General features: G+C 44.8%; 3 protein-coding genes across 6 annotated transcripts; 1 reads left to right on the top strand and 2 right to left on the bottom strand.

Moving 5' to 3' along the window:
• Positions 1–351: 351 nt before the first annotated feature.
• On the top strand, positions 352–3,185 carry sec22a (SEC22 homolog A, vesicle trafficking protein). 3 transcript variants are annotated; one of them, XM_058082017.2, is made up of 7 exons: positions 352–494; positions 1,102–1,312; positions 1,392–1,555; positions 1,648–1,827; positions 1,904–2,022; positions 2,092–2,157; positions 2,313–3,185. In XM_058082017.2, the coding sequence occupies exons 2-7, from the start codon at positions 1,131–1,133 to the stop codon at positions 2,511–2,513; spliced, it is 912 nt and encodes a 303-aa protein (XP_057938000.2). In that variant the 5' UTR covers positions 352–494; positions 1,102–1,130; the 3' UTR covers positions 2,514–3,185. The 3 variants fall into 3 exon arrangements, with proteins under 3 accessions (XP_057938000.2, XP_057938002.2, XP_078651186.1); XM_058082019.2 differs by having other exon boundaries at positions 362–694; XM_078795060.1 differs by lacking the exon at positions 352–494 and adding an exon at positions 795–1,025.
• On the bottom strand, positions 3,162–20,568 carry adcy5 (adenylate cyclase 5). Of its 2 annotated transcripts, none has more exons than XM_058081852.2 (21): positions 19,102–20,568; positions 13,332–13,481; positions 13,091–13,212; positions 10,897–11,008; positions 10,546–10,673; positions 10,323–10,481; positions 9,987–10,128; positions 9,056–9,193; positions 8,830–8,852; positions 8,300–8,459; positions 8,128–8,225; positions 7,810–7,897; positions 7,603–7,719; positions 7,377–7,538; positions 6,947–7,131; positions 6,092–6,112; positions 5,884–6,016; positions 5,326–5,589; positions 5,034–5,238; positions 4,836–4,960; positions 3,162–4,540 (listed from the first exon to the last, which is right to left on the bottom strand). In XM_058081852.2, the coding sequence occupies exons 1-21, from the start codon at positions 19,978–19,980 to the stop codon at positions 4,412–4,414; spliced, it is 3,540 nt and encodes a 1,179-aa protein (XP_057937835.2). In that variant the 5' UTR covers positions 19,981–20,568; the 3' UTR covers positions 3,162–4,411. The 2 variants fall into 2 exon arrangements, with proteins under 2 accessions (XP_057937835.2, XP_057937837.2); XM_058081854.2 differs by having other exon boundaries at positions 8,300–8,444.
• A 470-nt stretch (positions 20,569–21,038) lies between these two features.
• hacd2 (3-hydroxyacyl-CoA dehydratase 2) lies at positions 21,039–26,326 on the bottom strand. The gene is made up of 7 exons (XM_058082029.2): positions 26,121–26,326; positions 24,787–24,904; positions 24,675–24,693; positions 24,211–24,299; positions 22,617–22,738; positions 22,192–22,370; positions 21,039–22,016 (listed from the first exon to the last, which is right to left on the bottom strand). Exons 1-7 carry the CDS (start codon positions 26,243–26,245, stop codon positions 21,934–21,936), a joined length of 735 nt encoding a protein of 244 aa, XP_057938012.1. The 5' UTR covers positions 26,246–26,326; the 3' UTR covers positions 21,039–21,933.
• Between the last annotated feature and the right edge of the window lie 103 nt (positions 26,327–26,429).

The raw sequence follows: 26,429 nt of genomic DNA, 5'->3' as shown, positions 1-26,429 counted from the left end.
GTCGCCAATTAACCTAGCATGCATGTTTTTGGAAAAATTTTAAATGAAAGTTGTTGTTTTTTTAACAGAACACAAACAATGAACATACAAAGAGTATATACATACAAAAGTGGCAACAATTTCGAGCAAATTCCAGAATAAAGACAAAACAGGCTATCGTAGGAGACAAAAGGGCCAAGTAAAGGCAAACGCTAAATAAAAGGCAAATAAAGTAGCAAAATACAAATATGGCGAGGAAAAAAATAACAAAAAATATATGAACATATAAATAACTTAACTAGGGGTTTCCATTAGGTTGAAAACACCAGCTGTGTCTGAACATGTTGATGGCAAGCTGATGTCCTGAAGTTATGTTGTTTTTTTCTTCCCACAATGCTTAGCGAAGGAGCCACGTAAACGTACCGTCAGCAGTGGCGCTGATTGCTTTTATGCCTCACTTTTCACCACTTTGACGGACTCGAACAATCTTAAAAGATGCCGCTTTGTCATTTCAGGTCGTAAACACAAGACGAACTCGCAATTTAAACCGACAGTTGGGTTTCCGCCATGTTAGCTTGTCACCATGAAGCTAGCTCGGTTTAGTTCCGTAGCATGCTAACGTTAGCCATACGGAAACGTTCGCTCTGTGTTGTGTGTGATTAGCTATTAGCTGCTAAGTGGCTAACCTGTCAGAAGCATATACTCTCTGTAAATGGTAATAATACTATTTATTATATTTACTCTTCTCTTATATAGTTTATAGCATCGACGACACGTTTACGTTGTATTTTATACAAGGTACGAGAGACCCATTTTGTTCGTCTCAAATGCTAGCTAGCCTGTTGTGTTTAGCTTGTGGTGTTTTCTGTTTATCCCTCTCGTCTCAGCTTGATTGCTCCTTATTTAGTTGAACACTCTAGTCATGGAAATCGTTTAATTTGAATGTGAAACGTTGAAATCATCTTGCTGGGGAAAACAAGGCGGGTTCCATTCACAAGAGGAGCTGTCCATGGTCGTGATTTTCACACTTCCGGTGTTGCTCACGTGCATTAACCCCTTAATTAAAATAGTAGAATAGTGTTGTTAAAAATATGTTGATTTGATTTTCTAAAATGTCCATAGATTGAGTGGTGTGTCGGGACATCTCTGAGATGGCTACGGTGCTGTTCGCCTCGGTGGTTCGGGTCGGGGATGGGCTGCCCCTGTCGGCATCCACGGACTACGAGCAGGACAAGGACCTCCAGGAGACCAAGAGACATCTCAAGGGTTTGTCCAAGAAGCTGGGCCAGTTTCCTGACCGCTGCACCCTAAGGAGTGGGCCCTACAATGTCAAGTAAGGACTCTCAAGTTCCGATGTTAATTGTTACCGTGAAAAGTAAAGACGTCATAAGATAAGATGGAGGATCTGTCAGTTTCACAAGCGCGCTCGGCGTGGGCTACCTGATGGTGTGCTCCTCAAGCTACCCCAACGTGCTGGCCTTCTGCTTCCTGGACGAGCTGCAGAAGGAGTTCATCGTCACCTACGACAGCAAGCGGGTCGGCGGTGCCGTGCGGCCGTACTCCTTCATTGAGTTCGGTGAGTCTCGCCTCCCCGACCGCCCCTCGCACCACGCCCGCCCCGCCCTGACACAAAGAAGATCCTTTTGTTGTGATGTGGTCTCACGTCAGACACGTTCATCCAGAAGACCAAGCAGCGCTACAACAGCCCTCGCTCGCTCTCCACCAAGATCAACCTGGCTGACATGCAGACGGAAATCAAGCTGAGGCCGCCCTACCAGCTGTCGCCCGACGACCTGCACGCCGTCAACGGCTTGTCGCCGCGCTCGTCCTCCAAGTACAAGGGCATCGGTAGGAGCACTGCTCATCAGTCACCGTGTTGTCGTGTCCGCCTTTAGTCCCCGCGTTCTCTCCTTGGCGTGTTCAGCTCCTACTCAGATGTTGGAGCCGGTCACTTTGCCCGGCGTGGTGTCCTGCGTGCTCAGCGTCCTCTGCGGGGGTCTCAACCTGCTGCGAGGGGTCCACGCCATCGAGAGCATCCTTCAGGTGAGTCCGTGCTTCTCGTATCACACCAACGTACTTTTCCTCTTCCATCACAAACCCTGCTGTGTGCAGAATGACGACGAGGACTTCAGCTACGTGATCGCCTTTTTCCTGGGCACCGCCGCCTGCGTCTATCAGGTTAGATAGCATCACACGCTACATGCTACATGCCGGCGACCCAGATTAGCATCACCAGGCCTGTCATGATAACACATTTTGCTACTTCTGCAACAAACGATCATCGGTAATCGATGTTTGACACCCCCCCCCCCAACATCCCACCTGTGTTCCAGTGCTTCCTGTTTGCGTACGCCTCGATGTGGCGGAACCTGAAGTCCTTCCTGGCGCTGGCGTTGGTCTGCGTGTGCAACATGTACCTCTACCAGCTGAGGAACCTGTGGCAGATCCTCTTCCACGTGGCCGTCGCCGCCGCCATGACGTTGCATATCCACCTCAGGCAGCCGCTCGGCAAGGCGCCCGACTATAACGTCTGACCCTGAAAGCACCGCTATCTGACTTTTGGAACAGGAACTGGAAGGAGAGGGAGATGTTCTACAGCCGCTGCAGGTGCATTTTAACACACACACACACACACACACACACACGTGTTTAACTTGACCACAATTTTGTTTTCAAGCTATGCAATGCCTTTTTTTTCTTCTCACGCCGAGATTATTTATTACTTTGGCTCATGGTTTTGTCATGTGATCACTGAGCAGCCAATCAGACGAGAGAACACATCAATCTCACTCAGCTGTGCCAACATGTCATCAAGCCTAAATAATTACCTTGAAAGGATTGCAATGTGTCATGTTTGAATGGCCACAGCGCCACCTCCTGGCTTGTTTGGGGACTTTTGGGGGTTATCGCAGCCTCATAATAAAAACAGGAAGGACTAGTCATTCTAATGTCTGCAGACCCTCCAATCAAAATATTAAAGCAACCAAAACCCCGTTATTGGAATTGTACTTTCATCGTTCAGCTATCTGTAAGTGAGATTGGCACATCCCAAATGTAAACAAAAACATTCAGCCTCAAAACCACACGTCTTTCATCCATCCATCCATCCATCTTCTGTCACTTGTCCTCACTTGGGTCACGTCTTTCTAACGCTTGTTTGTTCAGTTGTTTTATCAACCATGTAAAGAACAATAAAACATCTTTTATTCCTCTCCTTGTGTGTGAAGTCCACTTTTCAGCATCCCTGATTGTTGTGTTGACGTTTTATACGCGGTCAAACGTGACAGGAATGATGTGAAAACACTCAAAAATAACATCCTGTTTGGCTAAAAATTACTTTCAATTGAAATAGTTTTTTTTTTTAAACATTGTCATGCTGACCAAGTTGTAACGTAGAAAAATTATTGGCTGTTGCTAAAAGTATTGGGGCCATATTGAAGAAAAAAAACATCTGAAATTTGGAGAATAACGTGGTAAATGTAAAATGTAGTAATATGGCCTTTGCCCAAGGTCAAAGGTCACATAAGACCCTCACACTTCATCATTTTTGAGAATAAAGTTGTAAATTTATGACCAAAAATGGTAAATTTACAAGTATAAAGTCATACATTTACAATAAAAGTCTTAATTCTATAAGAATAAAGCCGTTGGGACGTAGATTGAATGTTTATGTTGCAGGCATTCCTGAGGCAGCTATGCAAAGGGGCCTTTGGCATGTGGAAGGGTCCATGCTAAGCTTGTTTGTGCTGCCATGTTGGAAATAAAAGCTTGTCTGGAGCAAGAGGAAGGTTTCCCTCCTGAAGAGCTCAGCTCTATTTGCCCTCTGACATGTAACATTACCACTTTAATCTTGTCAAATTTATTCTCCAAATGTCAGATTTTTTTTCCCCCCAATGCGGCCCAAAAACTGTCATAGTAATGCATCGGTATTTATGTAAAAAAGTTGAAGATGATTAGTGCGTTTTAAAAAACAAGCTAAAAAGCTGATGGGGTTCAAGGCCTCATTGAACATGATTGGACATTCACTGGGTCGTACCATCGAGGGAGCGGGGCGGGGGTGGACATTGTCTTGCATTGGCATTCACAACGTGGTGTTGCTAACAAGTCACTATGAGTTTTTGTACAAAATATAGACTTTCTCAAAGATCTGATAGCGTTTGCTCTTTCCAAAGTAGAAAATTAGAAACTTTGTTGACATCCTTTCGTGTTTTTGATGCTGAAATGTGTTCAGTTCTTTGTAAACGCTGTGGCACCTCCCATATTTAAGGAGGGATCCATCCTTCAAGACGCGTTGTTAAAACGCTCCTCTGACATCTTTGGTCTCAGCTGGACAGGATCCAGATTCCTGTCACTCCTAGCTGAGTCCCTCCAGCCTGCTTGATGGATGGACCAGAACCGGAACCAGAACCGGCGTAGCAGTCCACCGAGTGCGTTAGCTGCCGGAGGGTCCGCTGATGAGGAAGTAAGTGGTCATGTCTCCTTTGCCTTTGACCGTGACCAGGCCTCTGTACTCCAGAGAGTAGTTGTAGGAGCTCAGGACCTGGTACAAGTCCGCTGTCACCTGAGGACATGGAGACAGACTTGAGTCTTGAGAAAACCTTTATCCGGGGGAACTTTTCATAAACGTTTAGCGTGTCAGGGGACATTTTAAGCGGACTTCCTCTCCAGGAAAGTCATCTGGGTCACTATTTAGTTCTACAGTAATACTGTACCATTACCAGTTTGGCTGTTTAGTATGTTTATCAAACACATGAATGGAGACGTCTGCCCTCTAGTGGTACCGCCTGACATTGCAGCATGTGCCCTAGCAAAGGTTGAGTTGATGGATGAGTACTTTTTAGCATCATTGACGTCACCTGGATCTTCTCCGGCACTCCCGTGCTGTCCATGCGACTGGCCACGTTCACCGTGTTTCCCCAAATGTCGTACTGGGGCTTCCTGGCGCCGATCACCCCGGCAACAACAGGACCCATGTTGAGACCTGAGGATAAGAAGGTCCTGATTGGTGATTGGTTGGCTGGAGGAGGAGGAGGAGGAGAAGGAGTGCAGCTGACCTATCTTCATCTTGAAGTTGTTGAAGGAGTGCTCGTTGATGTACTTCATCTGGTCCATCAGTCTCATGGCGTAGTCGGCCAGGGCGCGGATGTGCGAGCGCCCCGCCTTGTCGTACGTGGCGTCGTTGAGGCCCGATGCCGCCATGTAGGTGGAGCCGATGGTTTTGATCTTCTCCAGCTGGCGGAACTGCTCCTCGCTGATGATCTAGAGACCAAGAAGAAGGATGCTTTCAAAACAGACGTTAGAAACCTGCGGCGTCGAAACAGCGGCCGACGCGCCGCGGCGCGCCACCTCGTCAAAGTCGGCGATGATCTCATTGAGGAGCCGCAGGCACTCCACGCCCTCGTTGTTGGCCTCCAGCTCCACGTAGAACTCGGAGAAGTTGCTGATGGAGGCGAACATGACGGCCACGCACTCGCACGACTGGTAGTAGAGCTCGTCGTTGCGGCGCTCGCGCTGCAGGAAGTGGGCCGCCACGTCTTTGGGCAGGATGTTGTGGAGCAGGCGGCGGTTGTACGCCTGAAGCTCCTCCATTTCCTCCTTCTCCTCCGTCGCCTGCAAAACAGACACATAACTGTCCAATCTGGAGAAGAAGGCCTTAGTAGACACAGCAACTCTTCCAGCAACACCAATAACAGACCACCAGGTGGCAGCATCGCTCCACTAACACCTTCCTAGTGGCTCTCACTGTAGTGATTGCTCAAAGGCTCAAAGAACCCTAAAATGTCCCAAAAAATAAGTTGTGAAATAGCAGTGGTGTGTGTGTCCTGGGTTCTTCAGACATACGGAACAGAGTAGGAACACGCTGCCCCCTATTGACGAGGAGCGCCAACTCCTGTTAATACACACCTGCAGTTTCCACAGGAAGTCCAGTCTGGCGGTGGACTCCACCTGCTGGCCGTGAAGGTAGAGGGCCAGCACGAAGACGGTGATGACCACGGGGGTCATGATCTTCAGAGGGACCTTGGAGTCCACCACGCAGCTACACACACACACAAACATAGTACATGTTACATAAGAAACTATATAATAAAGTTTAGGATTTTTGTCATCTCACCTTGTTCCATTCAGGGTCTCACTGGGGGGGTGGAGCAAAGAATACCAGTTAGTTACACACAAACTGTATATAAAACACATCCCAGTATGTCATTGTATGATCATATGACCTCGTACTTCGGTACATGACAAAAATAAAATAAAAAAAAAAACTTAAACTATATTAGGAAAGCAGGAAGTGAACAAATTTAATAAAACAAATTAAAAAAACAACCTTAAATTATATTAGGAAAGCAGGAAGTGAACAAATTTAATAAAATAAATTTAAAAAAATCAACCTTAAATTATATTAGGAAAGCAGGAAGTGAACAAATTTAATAAAATAAAAAAAACAACCTTAAATTATATTAGGAAAGCAGGAAGTGAACACATTTAATAAAATAATTAAAAAAAACAACCTTAAATTATATTAGGAAAGCAGGAAGTGAACAAATTTAATAAAATAAATATTAAAAAAAACTTAAATTATATGAGGAAAGCAGGAAGTGAACAAATTTAATAAAATAAAAAACCTTAAATTATATTAGGAAAGCAGGAAGTGAACAAATGTAACAGTTAGTGATTGTAAAAGTACCAGATGGAGGGGTAGGATTTAATAAGCTTTGCTTCTTCCTACTCCTTTTGGACATGTGGAACTGGGAACTGATTATGGGATGCATGTTCAAATGAAATGAAACCATTAGCATTACCATATTCATTTCAGTTATCGCAGGCTATTTTGGGAACAGATCCCCCGCGACTGTAAACACACATACAGTGTATAGTATACTTTATACGCACATATATAAATATACATAGAGTACACTAGAGCGTACACAGCGTAAAGACGATGTTGGTGCGCGGCACGTTGACTCACAGAGTGCGCACGGCGTTGGCCATGACGAGCAGGTCGTGGTTGTCGAGGAGGGCGACCCTGGGGACCTCCACCACCAGCAGGTAGAGCATCTGGATGAAGAGCATGAGGAAGAGTTTGCCCATGCTGCTCACCTGCAGGAAGACGGAGCTCGCCAGCAGGCTCAGCAGGACGCACCACGACACGTACTGGCGGGGGAAGGAGAGAGGCACAAACCAGGTCAGCGGACGCCTGAACGCAACACGTGGACGGAGCGTCTCCAGCCTTCATGCCGACAAATGAATTGCTAATTGCTATGGCTAACACCGCTTCACTCCTTTTTACACTTGGAAGACCTTGACAGCTTAATGTTAGAAATCGAGATGCAAGGCTGCCATGTTTGCCTTTAGGGGATAAAATGACGAGTGCTTGGCTTCTTTTTACACTTCGCTACCTCAGGAAAGCTGCAAAAGGGGGCGTCGTCGTCTCCACAGGGGCTGCGCGGAGCGTCCAGGCTGTAGTTGAGGAAGCGGGCGTGGCAGGCGTTGACGGCGTCCAGACTGATGTTAAGCTCCGCCCCTATGCACCCACGAAGATCACGAGCGCTGCAGGTCAACTGAGAGAGGTCAAAGGTTAAGGAGGAAGCCAAAAAAAGGGAACGACGACAGACGACCACCTACGATGTTGACGAAGGCGGAGAGAAAGACCACCAGGATGGTAGCCACGCCCAGCAGAGTGCTGTTCAGTCTGGACTGAACGATCCTCCTGGAGAGGGTCTGCAGGGGGGCCGGGAAGATCTGGACCGGGAAGACCACCCGACATTAGACACCCAGCGGACACTTGATTAGGAACACCAATGCAATCATCGGGACGTGGGTAAAACGGACCCCGAAGCAGCAGTACACCGTGGACACCAACATCAGCGCCGTGAGGATGAGGAGGCACGTGATGAAGAAGCCCATCATCAGGCTGGTCCTGGAAGGAGACAAATGGAACACGTCCGTCACTTGGTGGATTTGGAACGTGGGAGGACCCCCCAGTACGGGGAGAACACGCCAACTCCACACAGAGATCCCCGAATGGAGATTCGAAAGCAGACACAACCGACATGCTAACCACTCATCCACCGTGCGTGTCCTCGTTCAATTCTTGTGTTATGTAATTTTTTGCATTGAACTGTACAATCTTCATAACGCTGGACTCACAACGGCATGATGACGATCTGGATGGAGCAGATGAAGAGGAAGACGAGGGAGGCACACGCCACGTAGGCACCGAACCTGGAGTCCACCTGTTTGGAATACTGCACCGCGCAGAAGCAGCATGGTAGTATTAGTACTAGTAGTAGTAGTAGTAGTATTCATTACAATAGCTGACCTTCTTCTCCAGGTCGGGCTCCCTAAAGGTGAGCAGGAACTTCTTGACATGCTCCGAGCGCAGGCGGTCGATGCTGCGAGCGTCGATGGCGCGGCCCAGGAACTCGTCCACCTCGTCCTCCGGGTTGAGGTTCTCCTGCGCGTGTCTGAAGATGAAATGCCTGAATAAAAACACCACGTTACTTTCACAGCACAACACCCGACGACGCACGCGGACTCCCGGCGTGGGGCTTTCGGCTCCTTCAAGTTAGACTTCGAAACACGACAGAGGCGCTCAAACGACAATGACTTGTGTGGACTCCAGCTTCATGCCGCCGCGCTTTGGTCAGCAGTGTTGCTGCGTCCTGATTATTAACAACGTCCATTAACCGCGTCCATGGTGGTAATGGCCCGACAAAGCCAGCGTGGGGGAGGGAGGCGGGGTTTGGTTTCCATAGCAACAGGAAGAGCACAAATAGCCAGGCGATGAACGATGAACGTGAGGAGGCGGAGCACCAAATAAAGTCATCATACTTTGGTTTTACAACTCACTTGTCCTTTGGGTCCTCAAAGCCCTGCCAGGTGAAGAAGAGAAGAGTTCGATTAGGACCCCTTTTTACATCATGTTGCCGTAGTAACAATTTCAATGATTGTTACGTTATTTTATAGCTTTCCCATCAAACATAATGTGGCGTTTTGTGTTCAAGAGACTAGAATTCCTTTAAGTTGACGCAATGCTGGCATTCACAGCGCCCCTAGAGGCCATCAAGTGTCTCACCATCCTCTTCATCTCCTTGGAGACCTGGTTGTTGGCCAGGTGGTTGTAGAAGGGTCTGTCCGTCCAGTGGCTGCTGTTGTGGCTCACAGAGTTTGTCCTCTGGCGGTTCATCTTGGCAATCATGGCCTTCTCTTCTTTCTGAGAAAAATAAATAAAAACACTCCAGAATGATTTTTCAGTGCCTAAATAATGGCAGCGTATACTTTCAAAGATGGCGTAAAATGATGTAAACAAATGGACTGTCTGGAGGACATGTGTCTCTAACTAACTAAACTAAACAACTAAGAACTAACTTCTGGGTTAGCAGGAAGTGCCATGTTATCATGTTAGCAAATTGATATCCTAATACCTAGCATAATAGCGCTGTTGGTATAGGTGGCTACCTCTGAATATGCTAAAAATGTTATTGTTTTATCTTAAATGTCAGTGTTATGATATTGTTAGCATGCTAACATGCCAACACCTAGCATGATAGCACCAAGTGTGTCCTTTTATATGGTTTATATATATGAAATTTGTGAAAACTACTAACATGTTCATGTTAGCATGCTAACACCTAGCATAATGTCCACATATGAAAATGGCTAAAAATGCTACAAAGTTAATGTTAGCATGCCAACACCTAGCATGATAGTGGTGTTTATATGCTTCTACACTACAACAGCAAAAAAATGCTAGTATGTGGACATTAGCATGCTAGCACAATGTACTAGGAAGGCGCTGCGCTTTGCGAACAAAAAGTGCTGCGAAAACGGAATATTTTTGTTGTTGCCAAAGTGCTAAAACCCTAACCGCAAAAAGATAATCTGCTTTTGTTGGATGAAAACTTGGCTAAATCGCTAACAATGCTAACATTTTGCGTCCCGTGATGTGGACTGTTCCCTTGGTTTAGCCCATTTTGGTAACATACTTCATGGAGTCAGGAGTGTACCCGTTTCTGGCTGCAGCCCACGATGAGGAAGGTCTCGATGTTGTTCCTCTTCAGGTAGGCGTTCCTCTCTCCGCCCGTCCCCGGCTCCACGTCGTAGTCGCCGTTCAGGTAGTTGAGTGTCGCCTTAGTGATGTGGATACGCCTGCACGGACAACACATGTGTTGGCATATTTTGAATGATTATGGGATGGAAGCGTATCTGCGGCCTAGGAACATCCACACCAACGGCCCAAATCCGAACCAGGAACGACATCTGGTCAGTGGGTTCAGATCAAGACTAACATCGTTAAGGTGGAGCGGATTCGTGCAGCGTACTGTCAAATGTGGAGGACTCACCCTGCTTTCCCGCCTGCCTCCATCTGATTGGCCAGCGTAACGTCGTTGGACCAGACGTCAAACTGCCACTTCCTGAGTCCCAGCACGCCACAGTGCACCCGGCCGCTGTGGATGCCCACACGCATGTTCACGTTCACGCCCGTCACCTCGCGAACCAGCCTAAAACAGGACACGGCGGACATGGTGATGCTGACGTTATATAGAGTTGGGGGGCGGGTCTTACGAGATGGCTTCAATCATGTCCAAGCCCATCTCCACGCAGCAGTGGGCGTGGTCAGCACGGGCCTCTGGCAGGCCTGACACGCAGTAGTAGCAGTCGCCGAGGATCTTGATGCGCAGGCAGTGGTTCTCCTGGGAACACAAGAACATGATTCTCATGACCGTCGTGTGTGTTGACATTATGACGGATTTCAAAATAAAGGCGCAGGTTGCTGGTCCTGATCTTGGCTACCTCATTAGGGACGCTAGCTAAATCAGGAGTGTCAAAATGAAAGGATGCAACTTTGCCACTTCATTCCAATTTTTCCCCTAACTTGTCATTTGTGTGTGTGTGTGTGTGTGTGTGTGTCCTCACCGCCGCTAGTTTGTCAAAACGTGCAAAGAGCTCGTTGAGCGTCATCACCAGCTCCTGGGCCGTGCACTGAGACGCCAGGCTGGTGAAACCCTCAATGTCGGCGAACAGGATGCTGCACAAAACACAACAAAACAAGCAGGCAATTATTTAACCTTTGACCTCATTCCGTAAAAATAATGTATCAATAATGATGTCAATAATAACAACACAGGTTACTGTTGTGGCCATGGCCAAAAGCAACCTAAAATGCAACTCTGAACCAAAATATGTCACTTCCTGTCCATCCCGATTCAGCTCCCCTACAAGGTAAACTGCCTTAAATGGTGTAAAGTTGACTATAGGGGTGCTATTACATGTCTAGAGGGCTCTAATAATGGCAAAAAATGGTAATTCACTTATGCTCCAGTCTGGAACCAATTAACCACAATAAACGAGGGTTTCCTGTATTTTTGGTGTAAACTACAAAACACACTAACCGGGGCGGATGGTAACCGAGGTTTCTCATGCTGGATGTTTTCAAAGCAATTAATAACTAATAATTAAATATTTAAATAATTATTTGTGTATTTATTATTATTAATTATATATTATTTATTTAATTATTTATAATAAACATTTTTAATAATAATTAAATAACACTGTGGCTGCATAGCGTTCGAGTGGTTAGCACGCAGGCCTCACAGCTAGGAGACTCAAGTTCAATTCCACCCTCTGCCATCTCTGTGTGGAGTTTGCATGTTCTCCCCGTGTATGCGTAGGTTTTCTCCGGGTACTCCGGGTTCCTCCCACATTCCAAAAACATGCTAAGTTAATTGGCCACTCCAAATAGGTATGAATGTGAGTGTGAATGGTTGTTTGTCTATATGTGCCCTGTGATTGGCTGGCCACCAGTCCAGGGTATACCCCGCCTCTCACCCAAAGACAGCTGGGATAGGCTCCAGCACCCCCCGCGACCCTCGTGAGGATAAGACTGATAATGATTTAATCCCAATACGAAACCAAGGGACTCATTGCTGACATTTTGTTAGTGAGCATCAATGATACTGAAAGCTGACCACAGCAGAAACTCAAATGAAGCATAAAGAGCAAGTTTGACACAATGCTTTCTTTTTGGAAGCAGCTTTGTAGGTCGCGCCCTCAGGACGCAGCCTAAGATAAAAATAAATAAAAAAAAATCAGAGGCAAGTCACAGGACACACACACGCCTGCACAGTCTGGAGGGTTTACTTCAATGACACATCCTGTGTGGACCACAATGCACGCCCTCTTTATGCTACATGTGCAGCGGGAGTGGACTGGAATGGACGGACTATGAGGCGGCGTTTGAATGAACTTTGTGTCCAAATCTTCTCAGTCTGACTGAGAAAAAAACATTTTTACAGCTACTTACTGTATAAGTTAGTCATCTGCAAGGTTTGACCAAATGCCCTCAAAGCAATACTGAACATTCCCTTCAAAATAAAACTAGATAGGATTCTGATAATGAAGTTAAAACTTGAGCTTTGCAAACCTAGACAGTGTGGCCAACATGCAAACCACTTCACCACCGTGCAGCCCTAATTTACATTTGTTTTCCAAGTTATAAGAATGGTTTATTGCACATTACACCTCCTTGGATTTAAGGTTTTTAGGTAATTATAGGCCCAATATATGAATTCAACTGTATGGTATGTGAAATAGTACTGATAAAAAGGAAGCCAACCGAAGCGAGATGTATTTACCCAAAGAATGTAAAAACTACCCCGGACACCCAACTGAAGTGTCCATACTCGATACCACACAGCGGTCAAACTAGTTGTCATTGTTCTGCTCCTCCTCGCCGTTGTTCGCATCTACGTTCTCCACTGTGTGTATTTATGTCTCGTGGCGGCCATGTATGTTTTCATAGCCTGCCGTGTGTTTTCCGAGCTGAGCTTGTAACCTCCACGTGAACCCGCCGAGTGTTCGCCTCCTCATTCTCTCCTCAGGCTGCATTCGGCCTTCATGACTCCAAACATCAGGCTGAGGAACACCTGCGGGGCAACCTGGCAGCACCAAAACATCCGTCTGCTTCCTGACTGCACACCTTGCTAATGGCTAAAAACCTGCACCGCACGTTTGTTTATTACGACTTCAGGTACGAACCGAGCCGCGCGAAGCTTTCAGGCACACGAATGATTAAATAATTAATTAATTAATTAATTGAAAGCGTTACCTGACGTTGTCGTGCTTCTGGATGTAGATCTTGTGAAACATCATGTCCTCCTGCTTGGCGTTGATGTCAGCCTTCATCTCCATGGCGACGTGTCGAGGAAGCACAGAGAGCAGCAGGCGCTCCTGCCGGGAGAAGGAAATATTTCCGGGCGTGACGTGTCGGAAGCGACCACGGTGTGCCGTTGACGCGCCGCGGGGCGGAAACCTAATCCTTCCATAATTGAATGTTTTTCAAATCTCACCTGCTGCTGGTTCTCCCTCTGAGAGTGCAGGCGGGCTTGGATGCATTCCCGGGTCTCCTGGAAGGCCTGCCTCTGGGAGCCCTCGGCAGGGTAGTGCGTGCACACGCCCACGATGTTGGTGCACGAGAAGATCAGCATGTTGGACACCAGCTGTGGAACAAAATGATACAGTTGACGCTTGCTGCATATCAGTCATGGATTGATGCGCCCTTGCTCATGAACACATTAGAACACGTAACAACCTGGTCTGATAAGAAGACAAAGCTGGAGTGTTTCCGACTTGGCAAGCAATCAGACACCTCGGGATACTCTTTTTAAGACTTTTGGCAACCGACATGGAAGCACACTTCGCTCTTCTCAACAACTGTCCGTCTAAAAGCACACTACACTGAAGATATTGAAAAAAACCTCATCCAGTCATCCAGTACTTCTGCATGATAGCACCAAGCGTCTCCTTTTATATAGTTTATATACATGAAAATTGCTAAAACTCCTAATATGCTCATGTTAGTATGCTAACATCGAGCATATGTCCACATATGAAAATGGCTAAAAATGCTACTATGTTACTATGGTCAATTTCGCATTCAAATAAAATTACAATTTTGGCATATAGAGCACCTACAGATCCCTAAAAGTGGACAAATGGAAACTGAAACTGGAACTGAAGTGAACAAACAGCACTATTTAGGTCCCAAAATAGAACAGTCAAGCCTTTGGTGGCACAAATATGAAAAACAGTAGCAGTTCCTAAGAGGCTTAGTCAAAGTCCAAAGGTACACAGCTAGCTCGTTAGCTACCTGGGAGACATTGTCGTAAAAACACTGATCCAAATGGAAGTTTGGAAGTTCGTGTTTCCTTCACTTCAGGCGGAAAGGGAGCACTTTTTAAAAAAAAAAAAAAAAAAAAAAAAAAAAGCTTTTCCAGGCGCTGGACAGCAGCATCCCTCCCCCGTGCTGCCATGGAAACGGCATGCAGCAGATGAAGTCTTTCAACAGGTCAACACAAACATCCCCCAGAAGCGCTCTTATTCTATTAATACTGCCGCCCCACTCGCTCTCGGACCCTATTTGGAAATAGGACAGCCAAAACATGGATGACAGTCCTTTATTGTTTGATTACAATCACATGATGGCTTTGTCTTGATTTCATTGGTTTATAGTGAGAGCCTCCATCTTATTATCTAATATTGGATAGAATATTCACTATTAATCGCTGATCGAACATCTCTAAAAAAAAATAATAATAATAATAATACCAATACTAATTGGTTTTATCAAGCGCTTACAGGACAAAATGTAATAAAAAATTAAATAAATACAAAAACATGGAACATTTTAAATATTGAGCTAGATAAAATAGAGATAGAGCTAGAACAAACACAAAGTTAAAGGGAGAAAAAATATATATAAAAAAAAATGGGGAACATGATCCAAAATAAACTTTTTTTAATTTTCAAAAATAATACATTTTTAGATATTTTTTGGATCTTTTTTTTTTTTTGCAGAGCACCTTTTGATTCGGTAGATATTCTTCATACAACATTGTACTTTTCTAGCTTTTTCATAGCCCAAAAAGGAGAACAATACTGTGGACTGTAATAAAAACATCATAAGACAAAGTCATGCACCGGTTTAGAGAAAGAAAGAAGGAAAAGCGGTCACAAAGAGACAGAAAGATAAGTTTCACTACAATAAAAATACACAACACTAATAAAATAAACACATGTTTTCAGCATATGAAGCATTTCTTTTCAAGTGTGAATCTTTGCAGTGTTGGGTGTCAACAAAGGCTTTCTTATGCATGTCAAACATTCCTGGAATCAAACACACGTTGCCTGCAGCTTTTATGTCAATGGAAAACAAGTACAGTTAGTACCCAAGTAGGCCCGTATAGTACACCGCAAAGCCCTGTTAGCGCACATTGGATCAATACAGTGAGCACTTTGTTGGCTGTGCATAACGTGACGCGGGTCATGTGCTGCACGCCGAGAGGCGATCAGCCGTTCTGTGGCGTGGACGAGGATCAAGACGCCTCTCACATGAGCGACCGCGTTTTTGGTTCATTTTCACTGCATGTTCTATCATTTATCTGCTTGAAAGATGACATATTTGTTGACTGAAATGGACATGGAAAGTAACAACAGCCCAAAATAGGTCACTGGCCCTCAGCTGGAGGATCCCATTGGCTGTCCATCAAGACGGGTCCATCCTTGGCCCGAATGAAGGTTGTTACTGGTGCAGAGTGCGGTCCAATAACCATCAGAAGGCATCTTGTGAGCCTAGCTTGACGTTGTCAACATACTGTACTGTACTGTACAGTAGGATGACTGCTATTCTTCTGCCAGCAGCAGATTGAGAACATTTACCCACCAGTGACTCTGATGTACTGGTAATGGGGTAAGCCCCTGAAAGACGCAAAAGCTAACATCCGCTACGTACTACGACTATCTGGACGACGCTGATGGGTCACTCTCCTTTTTAAAATTACATAATGTACACCAGTGGCGTCATTAGGCCTATTTTAGGGGGGCTTCAACCCCCCTAAAATGTTCGTAAGCCCTCCTAAATAATTTGATATTTTTATTGATTTTTTAATTATTATTTTTTCCCCCCAAAAAAATCACTGACAAATTTCATGTAATATGGCAATAGCCTCTAAAATGTTCATAAGCCCTGCTAAATAATTTTATATTATATATTTTAAATCTCTGCCAAATGTCATATAATAGGGCAAAAGCAGGCTAATAAGCAAGCCAATAAGCAGGCTAATACTAGCCTACTACTACTACTAGTAGCAGTAGTAGTAATTATCAGAAGAAGAATAAATGATGATAGTAATAATAATAGGCTCATGAATAATATAATAATGATTATGATATCATTGATGACTGTCTACTGGACAGAATGGTTGCAGAGCTTGAGCAGCGGTTTTGCAGTGTAGATTGTGTGTACTTGTGTACATTTAATGGTGGCCTAAAACTATTGAGTATCTCTACTAAATCTGTCCAAAAGTGGGAAAGTTATATTCCGCTTCTTCTTCCTTATTTGGTTTTGGGGATTTTTGGATTTTTTGAATATGTCTACCACATTCATTCATATCCTGTGCATCTCCAGGGGGCTAAGCCCCCCCCCCCCCCCCCCGCCCTCAGAACCTAGTGATGTATACAGTAGGTACTCACCACTTATGAACGCAAATGAAATTTGATGGAATTGGAATCTCGGTCTAGCCTTTAGCCTGGTCGTAAATCGAGCGCTACAACTGTACTTCCGTGTGTTGGGGGCGGCCAGCGGTGGTGCACGGATGCAGGTTGTCCCAGCTTGCTGTTGGGAAGGTGTCTAAATAGCTGCCTGTACGTTTCTCAAAGGATGAATACATGTGACTTTTACATAAATACATACTATAAAAAACAACTTTTACATTTTGAGGCCTTTCTCTTATTACGCTAGCGACTAATGTGGACAAAAAATTAGAAGGTTGAAAGGTGAGCACTCAGCAGAGAAGCATTTTTTATTTATTTTTATTTTTTTAAACAAAGAGGAAATGTGTTGCTAAGCTACCAGAGCACGGTGTTGCCGACTCACGGGGGAATGTATTTGGACTTCCTTGTGAGCCTTTGGGGTGCCCGGATTGTAAAGGTGTCACTGAAAGACTTGGACCATGTCAGACCTTCTCAAATGTCGTTTTTTTTTTTTTTTGTTTTTTTTTTGTCCCCTGTTCAGGAAGAGGAAAAGAAGATGCCTAATAATTATGACATCGGGTGTGGATCTCCTTAGGCCACACCCTCCCTCAACTCCCTCCCGAAACTAAAACCTCACTTGACTCATTGTATATGGCTATATATGTATTCCATATATATCAAGCACCGGACATGTGTTTTGAATCTCCACATGATAAGCAAGCGGCAGTTCAATTACGACCCTGTTATTATTGAAGCCTTGCCAACCGACCCCCGTTTACATTCCTTCCCCTGTCAATCTACAGAGGGGAGGGTGGGAAACAAAACAGTCACAGAGGGACAAAACCCAAAATAGGCAATGAAGAGTTCCGAAAAAAAACTGCACTCTCACTAAAACACAACTTCAGTCTACATGAAATCTTGACGCACGTTTGATGACAATGCGCGTGGAAGAGTGGAAGGGAGCTTTTTGATTGGGTGGTGTAAGAAATGGGTGGCAACGTCTCGGGTGTTGGTTTCATTTCATGCAGATTTAAAGGGAAAACTGCACTTTTTTATTGTACCTATGTAGTAACAGGCAGTATTTTACCGTATTTTGGTCATTTTAAGCATTACCGGAACTTCCATCCTGGGTGCTTTGATTTGAAACAAACGCCTACACCTAGCGTTAGCTTTTCCAAACTCAAAACCAAAACACAGTAGCAGTAGCAGAGATGCTACTAGGTACTTCCAATGAAGCGCATTATTAGCTGGGTATTTTTACATATTTAGAATGCACACAAAAGAGAGATTTGTTCACATCTTACATAAGGATTGTGAATGATGGGTATAATTTTTAAAAAGTGCAGTTTTCCTTTAAGACACACCTAAGACTAGTGGTTATGTGCTTTGCTATAAGTGCATTGCCTAGGGGAATGGAGTGAGTGGCGGACAGGAAGTGATGTCGGGGGTTCAGAGCTGCGTTTCATCTTGCCGTAGGTTAAAGCCATGTTTTTATTGGGGATTTTTATTCGGGATTATTCATTCTATGTGTTATAATAAATGACGAAATTAGCTGGAATTCCCAGATTTAAAAATATATAACAAAGTGATACTTTAATACTGAATAAACTAAACTAAAACTAAAAAATCCCTCCCTTATACATGCCTATTGTTCTCTGGTATTACCATGTCTGCTATTGTGTAGACATATGAGGAAATAACTGCACGAGTACACGTCACCCTCTAACTGTAAGATCAGTCAGGATAATACACAATTCCAGTTATAGAGAACACACAAGCCCTTTATTCCTAAAAATCACAATTATTCAAATTCGCTGATATGGTAAACTTTCAAACAGCTCAAAATGTTACATAAGGCAAACAATAACCTGCTAAAAATGAGACCATGCATATGAGAGATCATCTGGAACCTAATTTGGAGATAAGATGGAATGTAGTTTGATCTAATTTTATCAAAAATGCTAAAGTTTTGGTTGAGCTATGGACACTTACTGTAGCTTTAATTGACTGGCAGTGCTGCACAATGTGGAATGTCAAAATAGAAAGTTGATACAGGAAATAGATATACGGTACACAAGGTTTGCCTAAAATGTCCCTCAGTGAAAGACGGTGAAGACGAGATGTAAACATGAGGTTTCATCCATGCGAGGATCTTTTCCAGACACTTCCTTGTCCAGCCAGACCTTGTCTGTTTAGCCTCCATGTAGTAAGCGTGTACATCTCAGCAGAGATCGTTCTTAAGCCGCAATGACGTGTTGACCAGACCAGAGAAGCTCTGATAGGGAACATCTAGAGGTGAAAAGACCCCAAAATACCAATGGGTCTCAACTTTAGGTCTAGCTCTAATACACGATTTGCACTTTATAAAGATAATTAAACTCACTTTTGATGTATTACACTAAGAATGTGTTTATGATTGTGTACTACTACCACTGTGAATACTGCATTCTAACATTTGACCTCTAAAAGTTCTACTTTGTTTAACTAAAACAGTCAGTGGAGATTGCAACCATCAGTGTCGCTAGACTAGGACCGGAACTAACCGAGTGACCTGACCCGTGTGACCCGAGCGTCGGATGGGGGACCTACCTGCTTCCAGAGGAAGGGGTCCGGGGTGTTCTGCATCCAGGACAGGCTGACGTGTACGGCGGACAGCAGCAGACCGGTGATGACGGCGGCTCTCATCCGGACGGGCAGCAAGGTGTAGACCACGTAGATGAAGAAGACGGTCCACCAGATCCCCTCGGAGGCGCTGCGGGGCTGCACGATCAAGACGCCGACCACCTGCACCACCAGGACCAGCAGGATGAGCACGTAGCAGACCACCCACATGTGGTCCTGCTGGAAGCCGCTGCGGTTGCACGCCACCATGAGCGCCAGGGTCAGGAAGATGGCCCCGGAGAAGACCACCACGTAGGGCACGCTGGGGCTCGGCGTCCTGGCCGAGCAATGGAAGACCAGCATGACTGTGAAGACCAGGACCAGCACCGCCATCAGCATGGTCAGGCTGCTCTGGTTGAGGCGGAAGAAGTAGCGCTGGTAGAGCCGCTCCAGGTTCTCCGACTGGAACTTCTTGGAGCTGAAGACGTGCATGACGCCGCTCCAGCAGGCCGCCGCGGAGAGACCCAGCTCGGCCACCTCCCGCTCCTGCTGAGCCCCCCGCCGCTCCTCCAGGCCCAGCTCCACCGACTTGGCTCTCAGCTCTTCGCCGTGCTCCTGCCACGCCGAGCGGGAGCGGAAGCTGACCCTGCTGACGGTGGTAGGGACGCGGCCGGGCGGGGGCGGCCGGCGGCGGACCAGGTCGTCGTCATCCCTCCAGCGGCTATTGGTACGGGTCAGCCGCCTGGCCGAGTACGGACAGCCGTTCGTCACCGACTCGGACTCCTCCCAAGCGGACCTGTGCTCGGTCCCGCCCCTCAGGTTGGGCCCGCCGGCGCCGGGGGGGCTCACGCTGTTGGATCTGGACATGATGGACTGGGAAACCCCGAATTGGGAGCCGGTTGGCTAAAAAAAACAGAACCAGAACATCCAAACACGTAAACGTCAAACTGCCGTCGCAAAACATTCATCATCGTCGTAATCCGAGGGAAAATCAATCCAAGTCACAGGGGAACCTGGTCCTCCACAGGCGGGATCATTAGCTCCAGGTGGGTTCGCCTCCACTTCATTGGGCCCAATTAGAAACCATCCGGAGGGAACCTGGCAGCTCGCTCCCCGAAGACAGAGAACGCAGAGGCGGTGAATAGAAAGTAGTTCCCATGGCTCCCGTGGTTCCTGTTCTGTTGCCGCTTCTACACCTGCGCCGCGGAGGAACCAGCGTCGTTTGGCCGCTAAACAAGCATCACCGAGCGACCACACGCAAGGAACAAACACCGTCGCCGGGGTGGGTTCGACTCAGCGTCGCCATCGGTACCGAATCACAGCTCGGGTACTTCGGAAGGGTACAGTCGTGACGGCCTGCGAGGTCCCTTCCCCCGCTAGCCGACATGTGCTGCCTCGGTCGGTATTAGCTCACAGCCTGACGTGCCCGGGCTTCTATCGGGGTACATAAAGAAGGCGGGGCTGCACGGACACACGCTACCATTGGACAGCCAGGCCGTCAGTCTAGAGATAGGCGGGACTTGGTACACAGCTGGATGTACGACACACACACACACACACACTATGAGAGGCCTTCTTATGAGATCGTTAATTTGTCGTACTTTTTAAGAGAACTCATTAAAATAATTAATAATTTATAGGACATTGTGGATGTAATAACTTCACTGGACTCAAGCTAAAGCAATATAATAAGAATTGTTAAAAAATTAAGAGATATATTGTACATATAGGACTTATTGCACAAGGAACATTAGTTTTTTTTTTATTTAAAATTGTAATTTTATTTTTGTTAATTGTGTCTTGACTTCCCCACACTCTTAATTTTAATCTTTGCTCAACATCACAATAGAGATACATGTAATTATTTGTATTTCTTTGTTATATTTGAAAGTTCACTTCCTCATTGGACAACCACAAGAGTCACATTTCAGTTCACACATTCTTTATGACAAATTCACCAGGCTTGGGTACCAACTTAATCAAATTATCATGACACTTATTCGGCCAACAGTGCTACCACAACAACATTGTGCTTTCTGTCCATATAAACTCGCATGTACAAACATTTTAAAGTTAGTTATTTTAAACTACTAAGTCAAGTTCATCTACAATATCTGGAATTTGTTTGGTCTGTATAATCACTTAGCTCGCTGGCTAGTTGCAGGGAATAAATGAGATTACAGGCAACTTTAAATTTACTCCGGACTAAAGTGAAGGAATGCTACCTCTCAAAAGCGACGTCGTCATTTCCTTGATTGTTTAAACTGAACAAAAGACACGATGGAGGATCATCAATAAGGGGGCTGACGAGATGGAAAGGTTCTAAAGCCAATCCCTCAGGATAAACAGTACAAGTCATGACTATTAGCGGACAAAAGGAGCAACAACAACAAAACTGATGCTAGCATTCAATCATGAAGAAAGAAAAATCACAAAAAGTAAGAGTAAAATATGATAGAGAAGTGATGCAAAAACAAAGATCCAAACAGGTTTATTGTTCGCAAACCGGCTGAAATAGTTAATTCTTCCGACTAAACGGCGTCTAAAGAGGGTAAAGCTGCATGGAGGTTTGTTAAAAAAGGAAGCGGAAGTGGATTCAGTGCATCTTTAAGTGCGACACGCTTACTCAGGCAGTTTAAGTTGATAAATAAAAGACAAAATGAAGAAAACAGCAGCAGACGTGAGGAAAACCAAATGAAATCCAAATCACGGGATCACGCACGAGGTCCGTTTTGTTTCGGTTGAAAGCGGACACGGTTGGAGTCCGCTTCATTTGCTTGCTTGCTCTGCTCTGGGGTCTCATTGGCGACGGGCTCCATATCACTCCACTTTGCTGTAGTCACCAGCGTGGCCCAGAACCTTCTTCCTCTGCCGGATCATGTGGAAGTACAGCTGAGGGAACACTGCCGAGATCAGGAGGACAGACAGTCAGTCACGCAGCTTCCCTTCAGCTGGCGTCCATAAAAAAAGGCCATGGCCAATTCAAACTCCCACCACAAATAGATTACAGTCCTGTAGAAAACTACACAGAAACTTTCCCGCCTTACTAGGTGCGACAGTTTTTGTTAGTCTACGTACGTGGAATGTACGAGATCATGACCAGGATGAGGAAGGCGTGGTAGTCGAAGGAGAAGTTGTACTTGTTGGGGAGCGTGACCGAGTACAGGCCCATCTTCTGCACGTGGGGAAGCGCTGCGTAGATGGTCAGCAGCTCGCCGCTCACGCCCATCGGGTAGAGCACGATGAAGAAGGTGTACCTGAAATTGGCACATACCGCCATAGTCAGTCAAGGGAATCAATCTCGACCAAAAAAGGCATTTCAAGCCGCAAACCCTGGACGTTTTCACTCCTTGTAGGCGTCCCGATACTTTTGTCTGTGCCGTGTATCCCCCCCATGTAGCTAGGTTAATAATCACTGTGATGCTAACATATAGGCCAACATAAGAACCAAATGAGAAAGAGTCTCATGAATTTTGTAAAGGACTACAAAAATGTCCGCCTACCTTGCCCATTTAATGAGGTAGGGCAAGTGATTGAGCAGGCTGAAGGTGTAGAAAGAGTAGCGGATGATTTCGGTGACGGTCCAGGCAGCGACAAACAGCAGCACGCTGTCCTCGCTCTGCACCTGCAAACACCAAACACACACATACACATACACACACACACACACACACACACACACACAAGCCAGTGAGACGTTTGGAGCCCACGCAGAGATAAATGTGGACTTCATGCTCATACGTCACATCACACTGCAGGATGCCCTCCTCGGATGTTAGTTTAGTAACGGCAAGAAACGGTTAGCATTCAACACACGGGTCATCTCCTCTACTAGGATGAGCATTGATTCGGCATCTTTTTATAGCAAAGATCCAGCTAGCGTGAAATTAGCGTGTTCACACTTTAGCATCCTCTCTAGTGTTTATTTTTCTCAACATTAATCAGTAAAATGGACTTAATTATCTTTTCTTACAGTGATATGATTTTTTGTCACACAATTGAAATATTAGTCAATGACAACACTAACAAAATGTAGTTTTTAAATAAACCTTATTATTATTAAAAGGGATAAAAAATATCCAAATCTACTTAGCCCTGTTAATAAAATAATGATCGTCCCCTAAAGCTAATAACTGCTTGATATGGTGGAGTCGTGAACGCCGACCTTAGTGTGAGGCCTGCAGTTCTTTGGATGTTGTTGTGGGGTCTTTTGTGACCTCTTGGGTGAGTCGTCACCGCCGGCCACTTCTGGGAAGGTTCACCACTGATCCATGTTTTCGTCGTTGGTTGGCTTTTTTTCTCAATTAATAATAAAAGGTTTCATTTAAAAACCGCATATTGTGTTCTCATTGACTTGTTTGAGGATTTGAGAAGAACAAAACATGCTTTCATGTCAGGAGTCGCCTTTAAAAGATTTCTTTTTCGAAAAAGGAGCATCTAGAGGGGTCCGATCACTTAATTTATAAGTTACCAACACCGATCCCTCCTGCACTGTCTTCTATTTGTCTGGCAACGCAGCTGTGTTTTAATGTGCTTATGGGGGGGGGGGGGGGTAAACAAATGTATGAGAAACACTGAAAACATAAAGAAAAATAGCATATCAATATCAAAGTAGCATATTATGTAATTAAATATTAATTTCATGAATTGGATCAGTCCATAGGCTACATGGTGACAAAGTGACCCCACTCAAAGTGCAAAAAGAATTTGATGGAATTTTCGCCTCAAAGAGACAAGTAAAAGTGTTTCTACTCCTTTCGATTTTATCATCGCATCTCCAGATGAATGCGATCAAATGCCCATCCCTACCTCTAAACACGTTCGCAACAAATGAAGAATCATACAATGATCACAGCAAGTCATCCATGTTGAGTAGGTTCATTCCTGCAAGAAGACGTCATGTGACTTACGTGCTCACGCCGCCTCCACCTACAGTGTATCAGCGGAGGTTGAAACAATCTCATCATCAAATGGCAGATTGTACAGCACGCTGAATGTGATTATTATTGTTATTCATTATCGTATGTTTGTGTGCGTGTGTGCGTGTGTGCGTGTGTGCGTGTGTGCGTGTGTGCGTGTGTGTGATGCCGAGCTCACCTCTCGGACGCTATGTGTGACAGCCCAGGTGAGGAAGACCCGGGACATGACCTGGAAGCCGGTCAGGACGACGGAGGACGGCACGATCCCTGAGAAGGAACGCCAAACACACAGTAAACATCCAGTAAGTGTTCCTAATATTTTGACACTCTTGGTGCAGAATAAATATCACATTTGACTTATTAGATTTTTGTATTTGTAATAGGAAAATTATTGTATAAGATTGTGAACCTCGTGAGGTGTCCAGAAGCAGTTTTGGTTGTAAGCTATCGCACCCTCTAGTGGCCGAAGCCAAAAGTACACAATTTCTTCAAATAACGATATATTTAAAATGTCAAACATGTTAAATACTTCAAAATTTAATATATGTAGAAATAATAATAATAACGTAATATCTTAAAGGTTAAAGGCTAATAAATGCAAATATTTTTATAGAATTATTACGTACAGAAGGCTGAACTCACCTATAGCGCAGTGCACAATCTGTAAATAAAAGATAACAATTCACTTATTTCTCGTGTTGTTTTTGTCTGCATGAAAAAACACGTTTTATTCACCACGCTTGTGTTCACTGACCTCCAGGATGGCGCCGGTCTGAAAAAACTTTAGGGGCTTCTCGATGGAGTAGTAGAGGCCGTGGTAGCTTCCCCTGGCCAGGTACGCTCTAACCAGACCCACAGCAATCACCAACCACCTGAAAAAAACACCAGCAGACCATCGGTGTTCGTGGTGGGAGCACCTCAGAGGAAACACATGATGCCTGTCATTACCTGTCATTAATTTATAATCTACTGCTACTACTACTAGTAGTGGTAATAATCAGAAGAAGAATAATGATGATAGTAATAATAATAGGCTAATTAATAATATAATGATTATAATATCTAGAGAGATTTTTTTATATATGCATATACATATAGATGATTATTATATTATTCATTATTAATTATTATTACCATCATTATTATCCTTCTGATTACTACTACTAGTAGTAGTAGATTATATTAATATAAAATATAATATAAAATAATGTTTATTTTAACTCCTATTCTTGCCCTATTATATAAAATTTGTCAGAGATTTTTTTGTAAAAAAAAACAATAAAAAATATCAAATTATTTAGGGGGGCTGAAGACCCCCTAAAATAGGCCTTTATCCCAGTTCTTCTTCGTTATTTGTTTATTGGATTTCCTAATGTCTACTACATTCATTCATATCCTGTGCATCTCCAGGGGGCTAAGCCCCCCCCCCTCAGAACCTAGTGACGCCCCTGATTATGGATAATAATATTTATCATCGTTGTACACACATACTAATGTAGCCAGCCAGAAACACAATCAGTGTGTGTTTCTCAATGCTATAAGGTGACGACTATGATGCCAACAATGTAGCCCGACTGGTTGGAACGGCAAGAGGTACAACACCCCCCCCCCCCTCCACCACCACCACCCAGAAAATATACTTTGAAGTTCTTGAGTCAAGCTAATCACCAACTTCTGTAGAATCTCCTTGTAATCTAATGCATTATTTACTTTTACCATCACAAATCACAACAAACCTGCATTTTTGCAAATCTGTAACCCTAAATAGAGATTGAGGTAGCAATCAGTCTTCAATTCTCGCCATCTTTCTTTTGGTCAGAATTTGCAACCAAAAGATATGCGATATGATAATCATAAACGCATGGTGCTCAATCACGTCCAGCTAATCGGCGTTAAATCATGCCGAGACTGTCTCTAAGGTATTTCAAACCATGCCAGTCACAATAGCCAATAGACAATAATGCTGAAACAAATGCAACTACTGTCGTATGATTATTATTATTGTGGTTAATTATTGCAGCCATTATCAGCAGCCCAGTGCAGGCGCGCTCCATGGCAGCGTTAGCATTAGCCACATGCTAGCCTTACCCCGCTGTCATAACAACATTGTAGATGACCAAGTACGCCGTAGCCAAAGCGCCTGGGCCCTTTTTCTTTTTCGGGGCTCCGTCGCCGTGTGCAGCCTTGTTGGTCCCCGAAGCAGCTGCCGACATGACTGCAAAGGAGCTCTCAACGATCTTTGGCCCTGCAAGGTGTCCGCTGACAGGAAAAACTACAGGAGGCAAGGTTAGGAAGTGACGTCACAAATACAAAAGTTCGTTCTATAGTCGTCACTTCCGCATTCATTTTACTGTTATTTATTATTATGCGTCATTTAAATGGGCGTTCCTGAGTTGA

The sequence above is a fragment of the Doryrhamphus excisus genome, linkage group LG12 (assembly GCF_037039965.1).
Source record: "Doryrhamphus excisus strain RoL-2023G ecotype Guam linkage group LG12, RoL_Dexc_Guam_v1.1, whole genome shotgun sequence".
NCBI classification, from domain to species: domain Eukaryota; kingdom Metazoa; phylum Chordata; class Actinopteri; order Syngnathiformes; family Syngnathidae; genus Doryrhamphus; species Doryrhamphus excisus.
Note: the sequence above shows the minus strand (reverse complement) of the source record. Positions and strands in the feature narration are given on the sequence as shown.